Source organism: Microcebus murinus, chromosome 4 (assembly GCF_040939455.1).
Source record: "Microcebus murinus isolate Inina chromosome 4, M.murinus_Inina_mat1.0, whole genome shotgun sequence".
NCBI lineage: Eukaryota > Metazoa > Chordata > Mammalia > Primates > Cheirogaleidae > Microcebus > Microcebus murinus.
This window is the reverse complement of record NC_134107.1, coordinates 101,065,510-101,084,937: the sequence shown is the minus strand read 5'-3', so window position 1 is coordinate 101,084,937 and position 19,428 is coordinate 101,065,510. Positions and strand designations below refer to the sequence as shown.

Genomic DNA, 19,428 nt, shown 5'->3' with positions numbered 1-19,428 from the left:
AGACAGGTCAGAGTGCACGTGAAGCTGCAGGAGAGCCCCATTTGAATAAAAAGCTAAGCACATGGTCCTGCCTGAGGGAAGTGAACCAGTCCACAATCAGTTCATATGAGCCCAAATAAAGTCCTCCCTTTCCCCCATGACAATCTCCATCTATAAAGCATCCCCTAGTCATAACCAAAAAAGGAAGAAAAAAAAAAGCTGGTAATATGGCATATTTAATGGCCTCCTTGATCTTCAAAAGCTAAATGGGAGAGATTTTCCTTCCTTGAGTACAGTAGATGCAATCCTCTAATCAAAAAGAAAATGTAAATCACCTAGGCTTTTTATGCTATTTGATATTCCCGTTTACAGAGGACATAATTTCATGCTGAGTAAACAAACTAATGGTCCCCCTAGGGTTAATTTACTCTTTTTAATGTGGACTTCAATTTCTTTGATTTGATGTAAAGCAAAAGCTAGAGCAAAAAGCCAAAACTCCCATACCTTGCTAAAGTGTCATTTTTTGAATTATTTAGTTCACATATTAAGATGGGAAACTTCTCGAAATAGGTTGCTCTCCCTTTTCCAACAAGAGAAGAGACACAGACTCTTCTCCGGCAAAAGGGGGACGGTCCACATCCGTCCGGAAATGGGACGGACGCTTAGCTGTGAGCCTCCCCACTGCCTGCACCGCGGGATGCCCCGCGGCTTTGATGGGGAGCTTTTTCCCCAGGTGATGTCGCGATCTGTGACGCACTGTATGCTTCAGCCTTGCCTTTCACTTGGCCCTTAAGGGTCACGGGTATGTACATGGGACATGGCACCGCCCAGCAGGGCACAGACCTGGGCCCAAGTTCTGGGTCTGCCACTACCTGTATTATGTGTCAGTTGGCAAATCATGTCATCTCTGAGCCAGTTTCTCCCATCGGTAAATAAGAATAAATTATATTTCTTTTCTTTCTCGGGACTACATAAAGGATCAACATGAGAGAATGCGCCTTAAAGTGCTTCTTTAACTTTTCACTGTGATAATCTTGTCTCATCACCTAGATAGATTCCTGGGCGGCAGGGACAGTGAGTGATCTGTCCTTCCCTCCCCTTTGCCCTAGTAAGCTGCATAGGGCTGCAGACAGAAAAGTCAAATGCTTCTTGAATAAATAACTGTGTCTCTAAAAATACTCCAGTCAACACAAATATAGCATCGAATATTTATTTTAAAAAAACCAATAGCAATGAATTAGAGTCTAAACATGCAGAGGCTTCTTGCATTAGATCAAATGAATGAATGATTTTTGGGGGCTTATTTTGTACAGAGGTTTAAGCATAAGGTTCGACTGTGGTTGTTTAGGTGGAGAAGAAAGCTCAACTACTAACTTTAAGTAAATAAATATTTCTTTTTAATTGAAGAAGGGCGCTATTTTCCCATATCCATGCTATATTGAAAGATAAAACTGAATTTAACTTTCGCACGCGTTTGCACACTCATTGATTCGACAGGCGTGATCTATGGAGCGCGTACTAAGCGAGGGGACACGCGGTAAATGGCGCAGCGGTGAACTCCCAGCCTAGGGAGGGACACAGACCAGGAAATAAGCACTTGACAACCTGGAGTGACGCATGCTCTGATGGCTCAGGAGGGACATCCGATCCTGTCTAGGGAGGTCGGGGCAAGCTTTCTGGAGCAAGCGATGGCCTGAGGATAAGGACAGGAAGGGCACGCCCGGCTGAGGGAACAGCAGGTACAGAGGTGTGAAGGGGAGGGAGGACGTGGCGCCCTCACAGCACAAACTCGGTGCGGGTAAGACAGAGGGTGAGACGAGGGAGGGCTGAGGAGTAGGTTAAGCAGAAGTCAAACCTCGAAGGACTTCGCAGACTCTTTGTAGTGCTCTCCTTTGGGCTGCTGAGAGCAGGGCTGGCCACCTTTCAAAGGGGACAACACTGAGGGTCACTGCTCTGCCACTCAGTCAGGGTGGGATGTGGAAAGACAGCACACATTATTGTGTGGCGATGTAGGGAATGTCTGTAGTGAGTCTTCAGTGTTTTCCTTAGAACAAAGCTGAGGGAAGTACTATTATCACACCCATTTAATAGATGAGGAAATAAAGGCTTAGCGAGCTTATGGAAGTCTCCCAAGGTCACAGAGCTAACAAGTGGTGGAGCCAAAGTATAGAGCCCGGCAGTCTGCTCGGAACAGGCTCCTGCCCATCCGTTGCCTTGTATCCTACAGTTATTCCCGCAGGTAAGAGCGAAGCAAGTGCCTTAAGGGAGTTTAGTGTATGGATCGGGCAGGCGGCCATTCCCCAAGCAAGCATCGAGCACCCCCCTGTGGGCAGGCAGAACATTGGACACAGAAGATGCAGCAGTCAGGAAAACAGAAGCAGGCTGACGGATCTTACCCTCCAGTGAGGACAGACTTTATGCGCCACCTATAATACAGTAATCAACTAGTGATTTAGATGCATACATAAATACAGCATGTTATGGGTATTTAAAACAGAAGGGCATAACCTTGTTTATCACTGAAAATATGTTAACTCCTTATTTCCACATGCAACTGCTAGATGATACCTCAAAGTTCATTCCAACTCCATTGTTCTATGATCCTGTGATAGATTCACAAAAGAATCAACGACCGAGTGATGCCCACCATTGTTTTAAATTAGATAGTCTTCGATGGTTGAACGAAATGGATTTCCTGGGTTCCACTTCTGCAGTTATGCTAAGAAATCCGGTGGACTCAGACTGGTCATGGTGTGTAACCAGTGTCAGCTGACTATGGCATAACGTCCCCAGTCTTGGCTACAGACCTCCCTCAGTCATACGTAATATTCGTGGCGCTTTGTGTCTCTGAAAATGATGTGGAGTATTATGGTTCTGAGAAATGATACAGAAGAGCAACTAAAGACAAGGGTCCTCAACTGCTCACACTCAATTCTTGGTGCCACCAGACTCTGTGAACGTGGACAAGTTATTTAACTTCTGTGCCTTAGTTTCCTCATCCATAAAATGGGGATAATAATAGTGTCTACCTCATAGTGTTGCTGAAAGGATTAGGTGAGTGAATATCTGTAAATGCAGAGAACTATGTCCCTGGCCCAGAGTGAGGATGCCTTGAGGACTAGCTGTGAAAGTGCATGTCAGCGAGCTTTGCTTGCTGTGTGTCACATTCAGTTACCACGACATAACAGTGCTGTGTATTGTGTTTCCTGCTGACAGATCTCAAGGGATTCTTCCTTCCCCGGGACTTAAGTTATTTCCAAGGCACAAAGTTATCTTGTGCTGCACTAAGTGGTACCTTGGTGGCCTGAAAGAATTAACACTTATCTTCAAAAATCCATTTTTAAATCACAACTGAGGCACAGTGGAGAATGTCTGAACCGTAATTTAGGAAACAGGATTAAGAAATGTCAGTGTTTCCGCATGATGAGATATTTTAACAGCTGCTGAAAGATGATGAATAGTATAAAACTGGGAGAATTAAATTACTTAGACCTTCTGAAAAAGTTGTAATCTCTAGCCTCAACAAGTTTCCATTCTTAAATGGCTGTAGAAGTAATATCACACACTACACATGCAAGGCATGGTTCTCTGCATTTACATATATAATTCATCTGGTCCTTTCAGCACTACTGATGTATTCAGTGGAACCTAGAAAATACAAAGCATTTAGCAACAAGCCAGAGAGAATGAGTTGTTTTGGCTGATAATGTTTTTGAACCGGAAAAACTCTAAGAATGTGTACAAGCAGGGGTAAAGTCTGAAAATGTGGCTCTTAGAACTCTAATTTTGCTGCACCATTTACACCAGCAATGACTATCTTAAAACATTCTCTTTCTCTCCTTTCTAGATGGAAACCATATGTTGAAACAAATAGGAGGTTATGTTTTGCAAAATCATGAGCATGGAAAGCTGTAATACTTCACAGAAACAAATCTAATGGTTGAAATAGAACATGATACTAAAGAACCCCATTGTACTGAGCTCGCGTGCTTACAAGCTCAATTGTGTTTTTGTGGTCCGGGTCAACACACTGGGACAAAATGAGTGTGAAGTGCCCTTTCATCAGTAATGATCTACACGCAAAACATGCACCTCTCTTCCTCCCCATTTGGTAGAAAGGTTACACAGACAATGAGCACACAACTCTTTTGTTCAGAGAACAGATGCCTAGGTTAGAAATGCAAGCAGAGAGAAAGGGGGTGGGGGACGGTCTCACATGCATATGCCATGATATTTGCTGGCTTTAATGGACCACATTTGATTACTTACTATGATAACTTCAAACAAAATAAAATAAAATCTCCATTTAATGAAGAGCTTCATATTCAGTATTGTATTCAATCAAAAAATCACTAAAATTAGAGCATGTTTCTAGTACAATTAACATCCTTTGCACTTACAATAGAATATTCAATAACTGGCCATTTTGCCTGTTGAGAGGTGAATAAAAGCATTGCTATTAATCATTTAGCTGTTATTTATTTGCCACTTTGTTTAAAGTAGGCAGTTAAATTGAAACCGCACATGTTATTATTGATTTAGGTTTAATTTAATCCTTTTAAACAGAATAATTATTCCTAATTTATATGCCATTAAATCTTTTATGTTTATGAACAGCAAATTCATTTTCATTTAAGTGTAAAGTTTTTAATGCTTCTTTAAAAAAGCTATAAAACTGACCATTGTTTACGAGGATTTCTAAATTCTATGCTCATCTTAGTCTTCTTATCAATGGCTTTTTAAGTAAATAAAATGAAATAAATCCAAAAGTTTAAAAATTCACTTTTGCAAGTATGAAATAAAGCGGTTCCACAAATATACTGAAATGCTTCTTGGAGATCATTTATAACAAAGAAAATTTCATTTAAGGCAGGCATTTATTTTGCTAAAAAAAATTAAACATTGTAATAGAAATAAGATGGTGTTAGGAAATGAAGACCAAAAACTGTCTACAGAAACACACTAAAGTGAAGGGGTTGGATTGTTATCTAGTGAATTTTATTTACATCAATTATACAATTTGGATAATTCCGACCAAAGTCCCTTTTTTTCCTTTGACAACATATTTGTGGCTGCAAAATAACCAGATATTTGTCCTGAGTTCTTATTAGTACCAGTCATGATTCAAGGACTATCTGAGGGTTAAATGAAAATAAATTATCTAAAGAGGACGTATTAGTAATTGCAATGTAAAATTCTAGTACCTCACTTCTATTAAAATTAAGTTATGTGAAAGCAAGGCTACATTTTCGCAAGGGAAATGAACAGTATTTAGAAACTTAATTCCTCTCATCCAGTGAGAGTTTACAACACTAACGCCAGACATTTTCCATGGAAGGCGTGGGTGTTCCTTTCATCCTCCAAAATAATGGCTTAGAGGCAGAGACTTAGACTTGTAAAATTTCCGGATGCTTAAACTTTCTTTAGATAGAGTTTCTTATATTGTTAAATGCCAGATATAACAGCATTAAAATTTCATGGTAGCTGTGATATCATGGCAAAAGCAGTGAACAGGTCTTGACCTCTGGGTTCTAGTCTAGGTTTTGCCGCCGACTAACGGTAGGAAACTTGGGTGGGACTCTTCCCCACTCTAGATCACAGGCTCCTCTTTTGTGCAAGAAGGGAATGGGCTGACCCTTAAGAGCCCTAACAGCTCTAAGAATTTATTATTTTCTTAGTAGGATTAAGCCTATGATGCAAAACTCAGCAATATATAGAAGTGTTGGGAAAATAATTTAGTTTAAATGCAACACCATTAAAAATTATATTAATCAGTTTTCTATATTTTCAAGCTTGTCAGGGAGTAGAAATAAATGAAGATATAAAGGTCATGAATTAAACCATCCCTTTAGTAATTTGGTTACAATCTTCTTGATCCTCTTGATAAACTCACAGAGTTGTAGAGTTGAATTTAATTCACACTTTGTGAGCTTTCAAACTCACTATTTATTTACTTATTTTAACACAATAACGCATCCCAAATTTGGAATAACCTAGACAGGAACTAGTGGTTGTCTCGGGGGGCAATAAGCCCCAGGAGTCACAATGGCTTTAGCATTTCTGGCGGAGACTCTGCCTTTAATAGACACAATTCATGCCCATGCACACCCTTCCCTTCCTTCTGACTGTTCATCTGTTAGGATGGCACCATGCCTGCTCTGAGGAGTGTGTCAGGGTTTAACCAAAGCATAATTTGAACATAAAACAGAAATGACTATACCTGCAACAAAAAGTAACTTCTTTGATATAACTGTTTCCATGTTATTAGAAACAAATAAATAAAATGCTAGCATTTATTCCCAAAATACTGCGCGGAAACCCCTAGAACATGGTATGTAGTGTGATGTATTTGAAAAGTTTGGCCAACCAATGGCCTTAGTTGAAAATATATACAATAAAAGACAATAGAAAACAATATGGATGAATGTTGCTAGAAATCAACAGGAAGGAAAGTTGACTCCTAGAATCTCCTAGAATGTTCTCAATAATCCTAGTATATTAAAATTGGTTTCAAATGTCTTCTTTAATCTCCCAACCAGTACAAAAAAATCTCTACAAGACCCCTGAGAGACAGTAGTCTAGGCTCAACATAAGTATTCCCAATGTTTTCTACAAAGCAGCCCTGGGAAGGAAATTTGGGGGAAAAGAAAATTCTGAGTTTTGGTCTTCACTAAGTCTCTCTTTACCCATTATCTCTTTTGGTTACCCAGTGCTGCTCTTCAAGTCCTAGAAATTTTCATTCAGTACTACATCGGACTCTCATATCATTAGTCAGAAACAACACTCATAGAAGTGTTCAGGAGAAAAAAATGATACACCACAACACAGTAAAATGCATATGATTATTACTGAGTCCCTTTTTGAATTTCAGACAATTCTGAATACTCTATTTAACTAGCAATTCCTCATCATGCCTTATCTCCCTCCTATTAATATCTAACACGAGGTGTTTTATTAGACAGAATATGGGCCCTTTCGTGGAGGTTATGGTCCCAGGTGATGAGACAGGAAGGCATTGCAGCCCTCACCGCATGACAACATTTCTGTTTTCCAGGAGAGGTGCCAAAGAATAAAGGTCACTATGACCTCAAGGCCCAAAGGAAAATACAATTCATGTCTATTTATCCCAAGGACACAGCACTCTTAAAAATTCTTATTATTTTTCCTAAAGTATATAATTTTACATGCATATTTACTCTGGCTTCAGTTTAGTTCAAATTGAAATTCTTCTATCTTTAATTTGTCTAATTATGAAAATGGAATCCTTTATCACATCAATCCTTGATTATCTAGCTGGATACTTACAATTAGAGGCTCAGGCTTTGGACATAGAAGAGAGTTCAGTTCAATTTCTGTCTCTGGTATTAGTAATTATGTATACCTACACAACTCCTAGAGCCTTGGTTCCTTATCTGCAAAATAGGGATAATAATGCTTGTCTAAGAGGCCCTTGTAAGGATAAATGCGATGTATATATGAAGCAAACAGTTCTACGAATGGTAGCTAATTATGTTAAGTATTCCTGTAAACAAGGCCTTATTGAACACAGATATAACGTACGGTATGGCTGCTCTCTGATTTTTGCTTTTTAACATACAAGATTTGAGAAGGCCCCAGGACTGAAGAGGTTATTTCTAATGCTCTAGGAATGACATTGATCTCTTTCTTTGTGAATGCTGAGTGTCGTAAGGCCAGTGCTGGAGTGGGGTTTAAGGATTATCACATGAAGACCCTCTCTCCAGTCTTAATTCATTCACTACAGTCAATACTGCTCCAATTTCCATTAAGTAAAAGGTTTTCTCTCATCCATATATATTGAACTATGGCTTGACTTTGGTGAGATACAAGGGAGTAATTGCTTTGAGGAGGTTCTAGCAACATCAAAACACAAGAGTAAGGCTCAAGTGATTTGTCAGGCAGCTTTTAAAATTATTGCTATAAAAGCAAGGAGAAAGAAATTTTCCTTGGTTTTAAGGCAAGGCTTTGACTAATGTTTTTGAACTACAATTCCCAGAATTCCATCTACCTTACAGAAATAAAGGCCCACTTACTTTCATATCGAGAGTCTGAGATCAATTTACTAGTCTATTTTATGGCTCATAAACTACTCAAACGCAAGCAACAAAACACCTAGGAAAGGTTTCCAAGACTAAAGTGAGGCAGAGAAAGAGGCAAACAACTAAACACTCACCTGAATAATATTTTTGAGGCATTATTTGGCTAAATGCTTCAGTTCGGTTTTTCTTTGTAGTGAAAAACTGATCATCCTAATGTTCAATGAATGTAGCACTGTACAGCCAAACAATTACTAGGGCTATAACCTATTCTAACCCTCAGGTTTATAGTTTATTATTAAAAATTTGTATGTCAAATCAATCTAAGGAAAATAGCATTATTTAAGGATCTCTAAATCAGAAGACCAAGACTCTAACCCTAATTTCAATCTCTATAAGCATTATTCTTTATTTTAAAATATCTTGGGCCGGGCGCAGTGGCCCCCTAGGATTACTCCTGTAATCCTAGCACTCTGGGAGGTCGAGGCGGGAGAATTGCTTGAGCTCAGGAGTTCGAGACCAGCCTGAGCAAGAGCGAGACCCCATCTCTACTAAAAATAGAAAAAATTAGCTGGGCATGGTGGCACATGCCTGTAGTCCCAGCTCCCTGGGAGCCTGAGGAAGGAGGATGGCTTGAGCCCAGGAGTTTGAGGTTGCTGTGAGCTAGGCTGATACCACAGCACTGTAGCTCGGGCAACAGAGTGAGATTCTGTCTCAAAAAAAATATTAGTTGGCATGGTGGCGCATGCCTATAGTCCCAGCTACCTGGGAGCCTGAGGAAGGAGGATTGCTTGAGCCCAGGAGTTTGAGGATGCTGTGAGCTAGGCTGACATCACAGCACTCTAGCCCAGGCAAGAGAGTGAGACTCTGTCTCAAAAAAAAAAAGAAAGAAAAAAGAAAAAATATTAAGTGGTATTTAAATTGTACTTTGGTAAGAACAAGAGTTAAAGTCAGGTCTCTGGGCACTGGACAAAAGGAGGAAAAACTCAACAAGTGGGGAAATTAGGTCACTTAATGGATCCTTGCCTGGGTTTCTTCATCTTAAAAGCACAGACAAGAAAACCTATCCATTTCAAAAGACTTCTCCTTCCCAATGCTCCCATTTCTGTAAATAAATCGACTTCCATTTATTACCTAGGAGACTATGAATCTCTTAGATTAGAGGCAGGATAGAAACAGTGGTCTGTTTAGAGCAGTGGTCTCCAACATTTTTGGCACAAGGAACTGGTTTCACGGAAGACAATTTTTTCATGGATTGGGGGTGCAGAGCTGCGGGGTGGGGGCAGGTGGAGCTCCAGCGGTGATGCTGGCAATGGGGAGCAGCTGCAAATACAGAGGAAGCTCTGCTTGCTCACCCGCCACTCACCTCCTGCTGTGTGGCCCGGTTCCTAACAGGCCACCGAGCAGCACCAGGCCACACTCCAGGGGTTGGGGACAGCAGATTTAGAGCATGGAGTCAGACTACCCGAGTTTTCTGCTCAACCATTCACTGAATGCAATAAATGGGTATAGTATAACCTCTTTAAGCCTCATTTGCAATCTTCAAAATGATAGATCATTATAGTAGCTGTCTACCAGGGCTGCAATAAGTATTAAATGAGATAATACACGTAAAGCATTTAGCACAGTGGCGGGCCCATGAGACGCTTTCTATAAATGCTAGCTATTGTTATTAGAACCCTTAATTAGTCTTTGGCGTCTCTTGTTCCTTCAATCCTCATATCCAATCTGTCACCAAGCTCTGTCAATTCTTTCATTTATATATACAAAATTTTGATTAAAAAATTACTAAAAAAACAAACAACTAGAAACACCCAATGTCCACCCATAGGCAACTAGATAAATACATTATGGCACCTCCTGATACTGGAATACGATGTAGCACAAAGTAAATCAATAAATACGAATATAGTTATCTCTCAGAATCTGTTGGGGATTGGTTCCAGGACCAAAAATCCATGGGGTGCTCAAATCCCTTATATAAAATGGGGTAAATATTTGCAAATAACCTACGCACATTCTCCCATATACTTTAAATCATCTCTAGATTATCGAAAATACCTAATACAATATAAATGCTACATAAATAGTTGTCATATTGTTTAGGGAATAATGACAAGAAGAAAAGTCAGTGCTATACATGTTCTGCACAGACACAACCATCCTTTTCTCTCCCCACGTATTTTTGATCCTCGATTGGTTGAATCCACAGATGCAGAAGCCACAGAGACAAAGGGTGACTGAATAGAAAGGTACCCAAGATATGCATGATGTTTCACTAAAGGAAAATAACCAGATCCCAAGGAGTATGTTTAAATCGATCTCCTTTGGCTAAAAACACATAGAAAGATACTCAAGCTCACAAATAATCAGAGAAAAATAATTTAAATCTGTAAAAAGATAGGATTTTATAACCTGTCAGAAAGGCAAAATTTTAAAAGACCAGGTAATTGTGTGGCCTGGGAACTCACAGCACTGTGAGTAGGAAAAGTTGAAGACATCAATTCTCCTATGAACCAGCAATTCTACCTCTGGATTCTTATATCCTAAAGACACTCTTACACACGTACCCGGGGAGGCATACAAGGATGTGCACAGAGCATTGTTTAAAATAACAAGAACTGAAAACAACCTAGGTATTCATCAATAGGGAAATGGATACATTTTATGTTCAGATAATGCAATTTATACAGCAGTTAAAAATGAATGAATACAGACCACATGTTTTAATTCAAAACCATGATAGTAAAATGTCAAAAACATAATGTTGACTGAACAAAACAGGGCACTATATATATCTATATAGATATGCAGATATAGATTTACCCATGAATTATAGACTACCTATGAAAGAAACGAGTAAAAGCTTGGTAAGAAGGATGCACACCCATGTAAGAGTATGAATACCTCTGAGGAAGAAGAAGAGGAAGACAAAGGAATGGGTTTGAGAAGCCGTTACAAGGAAACTTTATCTGTAATATTTCAATGACTTTAAAAGTATATCTGAATCAAATATGGCAATATGGGTTATCCTGTGTTTTTCCTTGTACTTTTCTGTAGGTCAGAATGTTTTCATAATGAAAAAAACCAACATCAATAACAAAACAATAAACATCCCCTCAGAGCACTATAACCTTAGAATTTCATCTCTGGTAGCCTCATTTTCCTTATCTGTAAAATGGGAAAAGCAGCACTTTCCCTGCAGGATTATGATGAAGAATTAAGTGACACTAACAGCGATGCCTTTAAAATGAGATACGGATACTTCTCCTGTACTCTATTATAGGATTTAATGCTTCCATTATAACCGTTATTGCTCTCATGTCCATCTGGTAGTCTCTTTGCCCACTGGCTGTTTACTGTCTAATTCAAAATGCACCAGCTTGCAGAATAATCTTTCTTAAACACTGCTTCCACTCGCTCCCTCCCCAGGAAGCTGTATTCTCTCCTCCCGGCTTGCCCGGGCCAGTCCAATCAACCTTGTCTGTCTCTCTGAAGCCATCCTGAGCCCTTCTTCAGCCTCCAGCATCTTGGTGGCAGCATTTATCACTTTCATTGTGGTACTGTGAGAGCCCCTAAGAGTGTAGGAGTTTGATTCGACTGATATCCCCAGGGAAAGAAAGGAGCAGAAGAGAAAGGAAGAAAAAGACTGGGGTCTGGGCTGGAATTCAGGCTCCCACAGGGGCCCTGGCAGTGAGTGTATCCCTGGGACAAGTTGTTTGAGTTCTTGCTACTCAATGTCCTCATCTGTAGTGTGGAATGGTTATGCTTGACTTGAAAATTCACCTTCCAATACTAAAGGCATATTTTCAAAGCCCTATAATCAGACTCCAACTCAGTCTATTTTCCTTACATTCAAAACAAATCCTCTGTAATCCAGCTGGGCTCCCTAATGTGCTCTAATTCTATTCTATTATCCAAATCTTACATTGTCTTCAAGATCCTGCCCAAGTTCTAGGCCTTTCAATAAACTTTCCTTAATGTATTTCAGCCATAATTAAAAAAAAAATTTTTGAATTCAATATAACTTATAAAGAATCATTCACTGTTCTAAACACTTTATATGTATTAATTCATTTTAGCCTCATGATAACTCCATGAGATAACTGTTATCATTACCCCACTTTTACTGATGAAGAAACTGAGGCACAGACACATTAAGTGGGCTTGGCCAAGGTCATAAGCTAGTAAGTGGCAGAACCAGTATTTGAACCCAAGTGGTCTGCTTCAGACCCTATGCCCTTCACCACTGCACTAAAACCCCTTTCAGATCAGTAGCTTTTAACTTCTTCTGTACTCTATTATATGATTTAGTGAGTCAGTGAAAACAAGGGATATCACCACATTATTTTATATTTCCTTACATTTTTGGTAGCTCATGGCATAAAGTTAAATCCCATAAATATTGGTTATTGGAGTATATTCTTATATCAGGGGCCCCCAACCTTTTTGACACCAAGGACCAGTTTCATTGAAGACAATTTTTCAATTTTTCCACGGATGGGGGGAGGTGGAGCAGGGGGAGAAGCGGAGCTCAGGCAGTGCCAGCGGTGGGGAGTGGCTGTAAGTGAAGCTTCACTGCTCACCTCCTGCAGTGATTCCCTCCCCCCTTCCCTCCTTCCCCATCACCCACCCCACCTTTCATGGAAGACAGTTTTTCCATGGATGGGAGGTGGGCGGTGGAGCTCTGCTACCAGTCCCTGGCCCGGGGGGTTGGGGACCACAGTCTTATATGCTCATACAAGCCCCACGAGGTAGACCCCTACCAGCTCTGAAGGAATGGGCCAAATAGAATTCTATCTTCCACTATTTGTACTTTATTGACATTCATAGCAATCCTATGAGGCAGATAGGCCAGACCATTTGACAGACGACAAAAAGTGAGATGAAAAAGAGTTACATGACTTATTCCAAATTATACACTAAACAGCAGAGCAGGGCCTGGACCAGATCAAGACCACCTGACTCCAAGTCATGTGATTTTCTATATCAGGCTTCTTTGATTTCATAACAATGGAGACATTTGGCATATGGACAAGAAATAAATAGTATGAGAAATGCAAATGCACTTATTAACACCTATTGCATTTTTTAATTTTAAAGAAATGAATGTGGCAAAAAGCACGGTACCCAGCCTGCTGGAGGCCTGTCTCATGCACAATTATAAGGCGCTTGTTAAGAGAGCCTGTCCTAACTCTCGCCGGGAATGGTATCAGTATTATTCAACAATATGTTCTAGAACCCATTATTATCTTACACAAGCCCTTTCCTTACCTGTCATTGGCGCTGTTGTCCTGGGCACGAAGGTGTTCCTCGCCAGCCACCGGAGCTGCTTTTCGGCTGGCTTCCTCCTCCGTCTCACTCATGCTGTCCTCCTCTAAGCTGTCGGGCTCCATGTCATGGACTTGGTCCTCAAGTTCAGGCTGAGACTTAATGTCTTGAGGGAGGCTTCCTGAATCAGATTCCAAGGAGTCTCTTGAAATCACATGTAAGTCTTCTTTCTTGACAGGTGGGTGTGTGGACTGTTTATTGAAGTTGGCATGACGGACAGGAGAATGGGTAGAGAGCTTGGGAATTAGTTTACTGTTACTCATCTTGAAAAATACAGAGATTAACAGGGGATACTCTTGTTGACAGGAGCAGTTGGCTGATGTTTAAAGTTGTGGTTTGCAAACACATTAAACACATTACCTGAAAAAGATGATATTTATGTTACTGTGTGACTATGGAAATCTCTTTAATGCCAATGTTAATCAAAAATTTAAATGAGTAAGAGAACCTTGTTATATTATCTGCAGGCTTTTGCATGCACCCTTTTGCGAGCATGAGAAAGGTCTCTTGGAAAGACTATTTTTCTCTCTATAGAAACAAATCTGATGTAGAGCTGTAGAGCTCATAAACAGACGGAGGAATCGAATGCGGTTTTATTGAGGAAATAAATGGCTGCTGGGAAGCAGATTCCTATTTCTAGCGTTCAAGGGCTTGTTACTGACAAGCCCGGAAAAAGCCAAATGGTTAATTAGGGACAGTTCTTTCATGGCCATTTTCAAATGCCCAGAGCAACAATATAAACATGCTCTGTTCGGTAGTATTCATGGATAGAGTAAAACAGGTTCAGGCTCTACCTTTTGGGCAGGAAAAGAAAGAGAGAAGAGTGTGACTTCCCATAGTTGGAACTGTAAATGGGAACCTGTTTTGTTCCTAGATCTATTGTGACTGGTTACATTGTTTGGAAAAGACTTTTTTGATACCCATATTGCTACTGGATAGGAATGTTTAATTTAGGTGGACATATATGGAGATCAGTCTTAGCTCAGTATCTAAAAAAAACCCATAATAAAGGTTAAAACTGTTCAACAAAAGATTTCACGGCCTTATGAATTCTGCCATCGAGTGACTCAAAGAAGAGGCTGGAACTCCACATACCTGAAAGGGATGCTGAGCTGGGGAAAGCTGGATGGGTGGGAGATTGGCCTGAATAATAGTTAAGAGTTAGTTGGAGTCCACGGTGTGATTCCAAGTGAACCCTCACTATCTCTAAAGGCTATTGTAAAAACCCATGGAGAGGGTGCTTTGTGTTCATGTAGAATAGAAAGGAGATGATGTTTTTGGATTGAGCTTCCTTTCATCTCTACCTAGCATTTCTATTTTGGTCTGTCTTCTATCTCACTGCCTTTATGCCATTTTTTTTTCCTGTAAGTCAGATAACAGAAACCTACACCATCGGAGGTTACTGTAAAATTTGCTTTTATGGCTTGCTCTTGTTCTTTTGGCAAATCCTAACTTTAATTAAATAACACGACCTTATTCCTATTCCTAGGATTGCTTATAATGTTGACCTTGTTGCTAGGGTTTCCAAGGAACATCATCAACTCCTTGGAGGAAAGCACCTTAACAAACATGACAGACAAAAGGCAATGTGAATATTTAAATACACATGAAGTGGTTTTTCTTTTTAACTCAGAGTTCCCCCTGTTGGCAGACTAATATATTATTGTCTAATTTTACAGACTGTTTTGCTGTATTAAGATTTTATTTAAAAATATATACATTGCAGTCTGCTTTACTGTTTTGATACGGATAAGCAGATAGAACTGCTGCTTTTTAGGCTGTTTTTAGAAAGCAACAAATCCATCAAATATTGATACACATTTTATCTAAAACAGTTTGTATAAACACTGGTTTTACTGTAAGAGGCAGGTCACTGGATTTGGGATCTTGAAGAACAAGCTTAAAATAATCATTATAGTTCAATTTACAATTACTCTTTCATAAAATAATTCAGTCCTTTAAATTTCTCTTCTTAAATGAGATAGACTAGGGTTTCTTAGAATTAACAAATAGTAAAACAATGACCAAAGAGGATAATTTTGTTGTCGTTAACAGATCAGTGTGAAATTTGGGAAGGGTGTGAAAGGAGCACAGCCAAATACTACAAAAGCTGGGTTTTCCGTGGGGGCCTGGTCCTATAAAAGCATGGGATCGAAGAGGGAAAAGCTGACAGCTTGAATAAATTAGAAAGTGTGCGTTTTCAATTTAATGAATGTGGCTCCGTGGTACTATAGTGCAGTGGGGGGGGAAATGGTTGTGCTACTGACATTTCTGACCAAGACAGGCTGGCCAGTCTCCTAAGTAAACAGAAAGACAGGGACATCGCTGATGGTACCTAAGGGCTAAGAAACGACCAGTAGTTCCCCAGGGACCCCTGCAAGACCCTAGGTTTAGTCCACCAGCACGGGGACAAACGAATTTCCGTCTGGAGGTGAGAAGGAGCCCCGCTAGCCTCACCAGGATGGATGTAAAGAAAACGGCGCCCCGTTTGGAACAGGCCGGAAGCTGCCCCTAAGAGGCGTTCGGGTTGTTTTCTACCTGTGCTAGCTTCTGAGGGACAAGACCCGCCGCAAGGGGCGTTTTAGGCCCAGGAAGTGCCGGGTCCGCGGGCCCGCTGCCCTACCCTGCCTCGATTACCGAGCATTTCCCGCTGAGGCGGGAGCCCGGCGCCGGGGGCTCCCAGGTCGCGGGCCGGGGCCTGCCCAGCCGCGGCCGCCCTGCGTCCTGTCCGCCGCGGCCCGAAGCCCCGGCGCCGGCGCCGGCGCCGCTGAGCTCCCCCGACCCGGTCCAGTCGCTCCCGCGGTCCCCTGCCGTCCCCACCCGCAGCCCCGGCCGTCGCCGTTTCCCTGCCCGGGCGCGCCGCCCACCCCCGTCGCGGGAGGCCACCACCCGTCACCTGCCCGGCGCTCCTCGGTGGCCGCGACCCCGGCGGCCCGGCATCCTTCCGCGTTGTCGCCGCCGCCGCCAGGCGCTGCCCTGGAGACCGCGGGCAACACAGCGCCGCCGGGCGGGGCGCGGCCTGGGCCTCCCCGCGTCGCCGCCCGCACCCCGCTGCAAACCCTTGGGACAAGGGCGTCGTCCGGGAGGGGCTGCTGTCGGCCACCCTGACTTCCAAAGTGGGAAGGCTAAGTAAGGAAAGGCAGGCCGCCGAGTGGGAGGAGGGACCACAAATAAAACTGCTAGGACACGCAAGAACTCCTGCAAATCAAGGAGGAAAAGAAGCCAATTCCAAGAATGGGTAAATGACTGCAACAGGTATTTCACACACACACACACACACACACACACACACACACACACACACACACACAAGGAAATCCAAATGGCCAACACACACACACACACACACACACACACACACACACACACGGAAATCCAAATGGCCAATAAATATTTGTGGTTAATTGCAAAGGTGCTTGATTCATTAATAATCAGAAGATGGCAAATTAAAGCCGCAGTGGATACCGCACTCACCAAACAGGTGGAAGTTGACACGTCTGACAGTGCCAAGTGGGGGGGGGGGTGCAGGTAGGGCAAAGACCCTCATCTGCTGCTGGCGGGGGTGTGAACTGCTGCAACTGAGCTATGACAATGGTTTGGTACAGCCAGGATAGATGTACCTTAGGGTCCAGTGATTTCACTTTTAGGTATTGATCCTAAAGAAGTGTGTGCTTGTGTGTGTCTGAACTGGAAATAAGTGAAATGCCCATGAACGATAGAATGGTTAATTTAATTGTGGTATTCCATACACTGCCATACTACACAGCAGTGAAAATGAATGACATATAGCTACATGCAACAACATAGAGGAGGCATCTTAAACATTTAATATCGAACAACAAAAATCCAGAAAATATATACTGCTTGATGTTGTGTATAAAAATTAAAGACATGCTAAATTACACTCTACTATGCTTATGGATGCATATTTAGTGGAGAATATGTTGTGTGTGTGTGGGGGGGAAGCAAACTAGTGATTACCATAAAGTAAGGATTGTGGTTAGTTCTGGTATCTAGGGTGAGAGTTATGGGAAAGAGTGCTTTTGAAGTTGTATTTCCTAACCTTAATGGTGCTTACAAAGATGTTCATCTTACAACAGTTCCTTAAGCTGTACATTTATATATTTGCATAACATTTCACTATCAAAAAAGGTTTCAAAGAAGAGTAAAGAAAGGAAGTGATGGGAATTACATGCACATTAAACTAGCATTAAAACCACATGTAGATTTGAATAACTGTTTTCAAAGAGGCAAGACTGCTTCAATACCAGTTGCCTCATTAATAATAGGAAACTTAGGGAATTGGAAAATGTCCTTACTACTTGGTTTTGGCATTTTTGTTTTTATCTTTTATTAGCATTAGATTTTTAAATTTTTTTTGATGGGAGAGACTTTGTCTTATAAGTGTACAGCAGGACCTCAATATGAGTTGAAGAAATAAAAGCAAAATAGGTGAAAACATTGGTGTTGTCATTAGAGCAAAAACAAATATGCAAACAAATCCCAAGCAGAACTTGTTCCTCATAGTGGCTTCCAGAATATGTTAAAGAATCAATGCTGAGGCCAGGTGTGGTGGCTCACGCCTCTAATGCTCCCACTCTGGGAAGCTGAGGCAAGAGGATCTCTCAAGGTCAGGAGTTTGAAACCAGCCTGAGCAAGAGCGAGACCCTGTCTCCACTAAAAATAGAAAGAAATTAGTTGGCCAACTAAAAATATTTAGAAAAAATTAGCCGGGCATGGTCCCAGCTACTTGGGAGGCTGAGATGGAAGGATTGCTTGAGCCCAAGAGTTTGAGGGTGCTGTGAGCCAGGCTGATGCCTTGGCACCCTAGCCCAGGCAACAGAGTGAGACTCTGTCTCAAAAAAGAAAAAAAAAAGGAATCAATGTTGAGTCATTCACACTTGTCCACCTTCTCATCTACTGGTTAATGGAAATTGGTGCTATGGTTCTTCCGATTCTTCAAGTGCTTTCTGCATTATCCAGAAAACATCAGTGGTCCTTGTGTGATTGAGGAGTCTGTCAATCCAGCAGCTACTTGCAGAAACTCAAACTGAGCTACTGGGGTGAAGAAACACTGTCAAGGAGACCCTGAGAGCAATAGGAAGCAGGGGAATAATTCCTTTTCTCTTCTCCAGCCTTGCAATCTCCCTTTACTGCCCCCTCCTGGCCAATCCTAACCAGCAGCAGGCTGGCAAAGGAGAAAGAAGGTTTGCAGGGGTTGCCCCAGCGTCACAACAAGAGAATAGGAGTGTTTGAAGCTGGGAGACAATGTTTTAATAAGCAGCACACCAATGTTCTGTTCTTCAGAATTCCTAAGGATTATAGAGTGCATACGAATAAAATAAAGACTTAAAGTACATTGTTTTCCCTGCTGTTAGGGCAATAATATTATTTACATACTAATAGCGCTTCACAGGGTTTGCAAAGTGCTTTTGCATATATTATCTGTTCAGAATTCAGCTGTCAGTCTGACCTTGAACTAACCCAAACACAGAGAGTGAGGAAAACAAGTCAAAAAATGAAGAAATACATAGATTCATAATACCAAACGAAGCCCCTACACTGTCACTCTGTCTGCAAAGACCTCTCCTCCACTCCATTTTCTTTCTTTGTCTAACTTCTCCTCAGTCCGCCGGACCTAGCTCAGCACTGTCTCCTCCAGGAAGAATCTTCAGGCAGTGCCCCACGCTGACCTTGTCGTTCTTAGACTAGGGTAGTTCTCAACCCCCGGGGGCAGTTTGTTCTCCAGGAGGCATTTGACAATGTCTGCAGACACTTTTCCCTGTCATGATTTGAAGGGGTACTGCTGGCTTCCAGTGGGTAGAGGCCAGGGATGCCGCTAAAACAGCCTACAATGCACAGGGCAGCCCACGCAACAACAAAAAAGTATCCAGTCTAAAATGTCAATAAGGCTGACCTTGACAATGGGGCACCCAAATACATGCCTCTAGCTTTAGACATAAGCTCCTACAACACTGCACTGAAATAACTTGTTTCCATTATCTCCTTACTATTCTATGAGCTCCCAGTGAACAAGAACTAGTGCTGTGCGTGGCACCTGCTG

The 19,428-nt window shown here is 41.6% G+C and overlaps 1 protein-coding gene across 3 annotated transcripts in view; it reads right to left on the bottom strand.

Moving 5' to 3' along the window:
* The window catches only part of JHY (junctional cadherin complex regulator), a 74,367-nt gene extending 57,730 nt beyond the window's left edge, over window positions 1-16,637 (bottom strand). Inside the window, exons 1-2 of one of the 3 annotated variants that reach the window (XM_076002598.1) lie at window positions 16,261-16,637; window positions 13,308-13,724 (exon numbers count right to left, since the gene is read on the bottom strand). In XM_076002598.1, the coding sequence (XP_075858713.1) occupies window positions 13,308-13,627 (320 nt within the window). In that variant the 5' untranslated portion in view covers window positions 13,628-13,724; window positions 16,261-16,637. The other 2 variants (XM_076002600.1, XM_076002599.1) reach the window with 2 other exon arrangements.
* Between the last annotated feature and the right edge of the window lie 2,791 nt (window positions 16,638-19,428).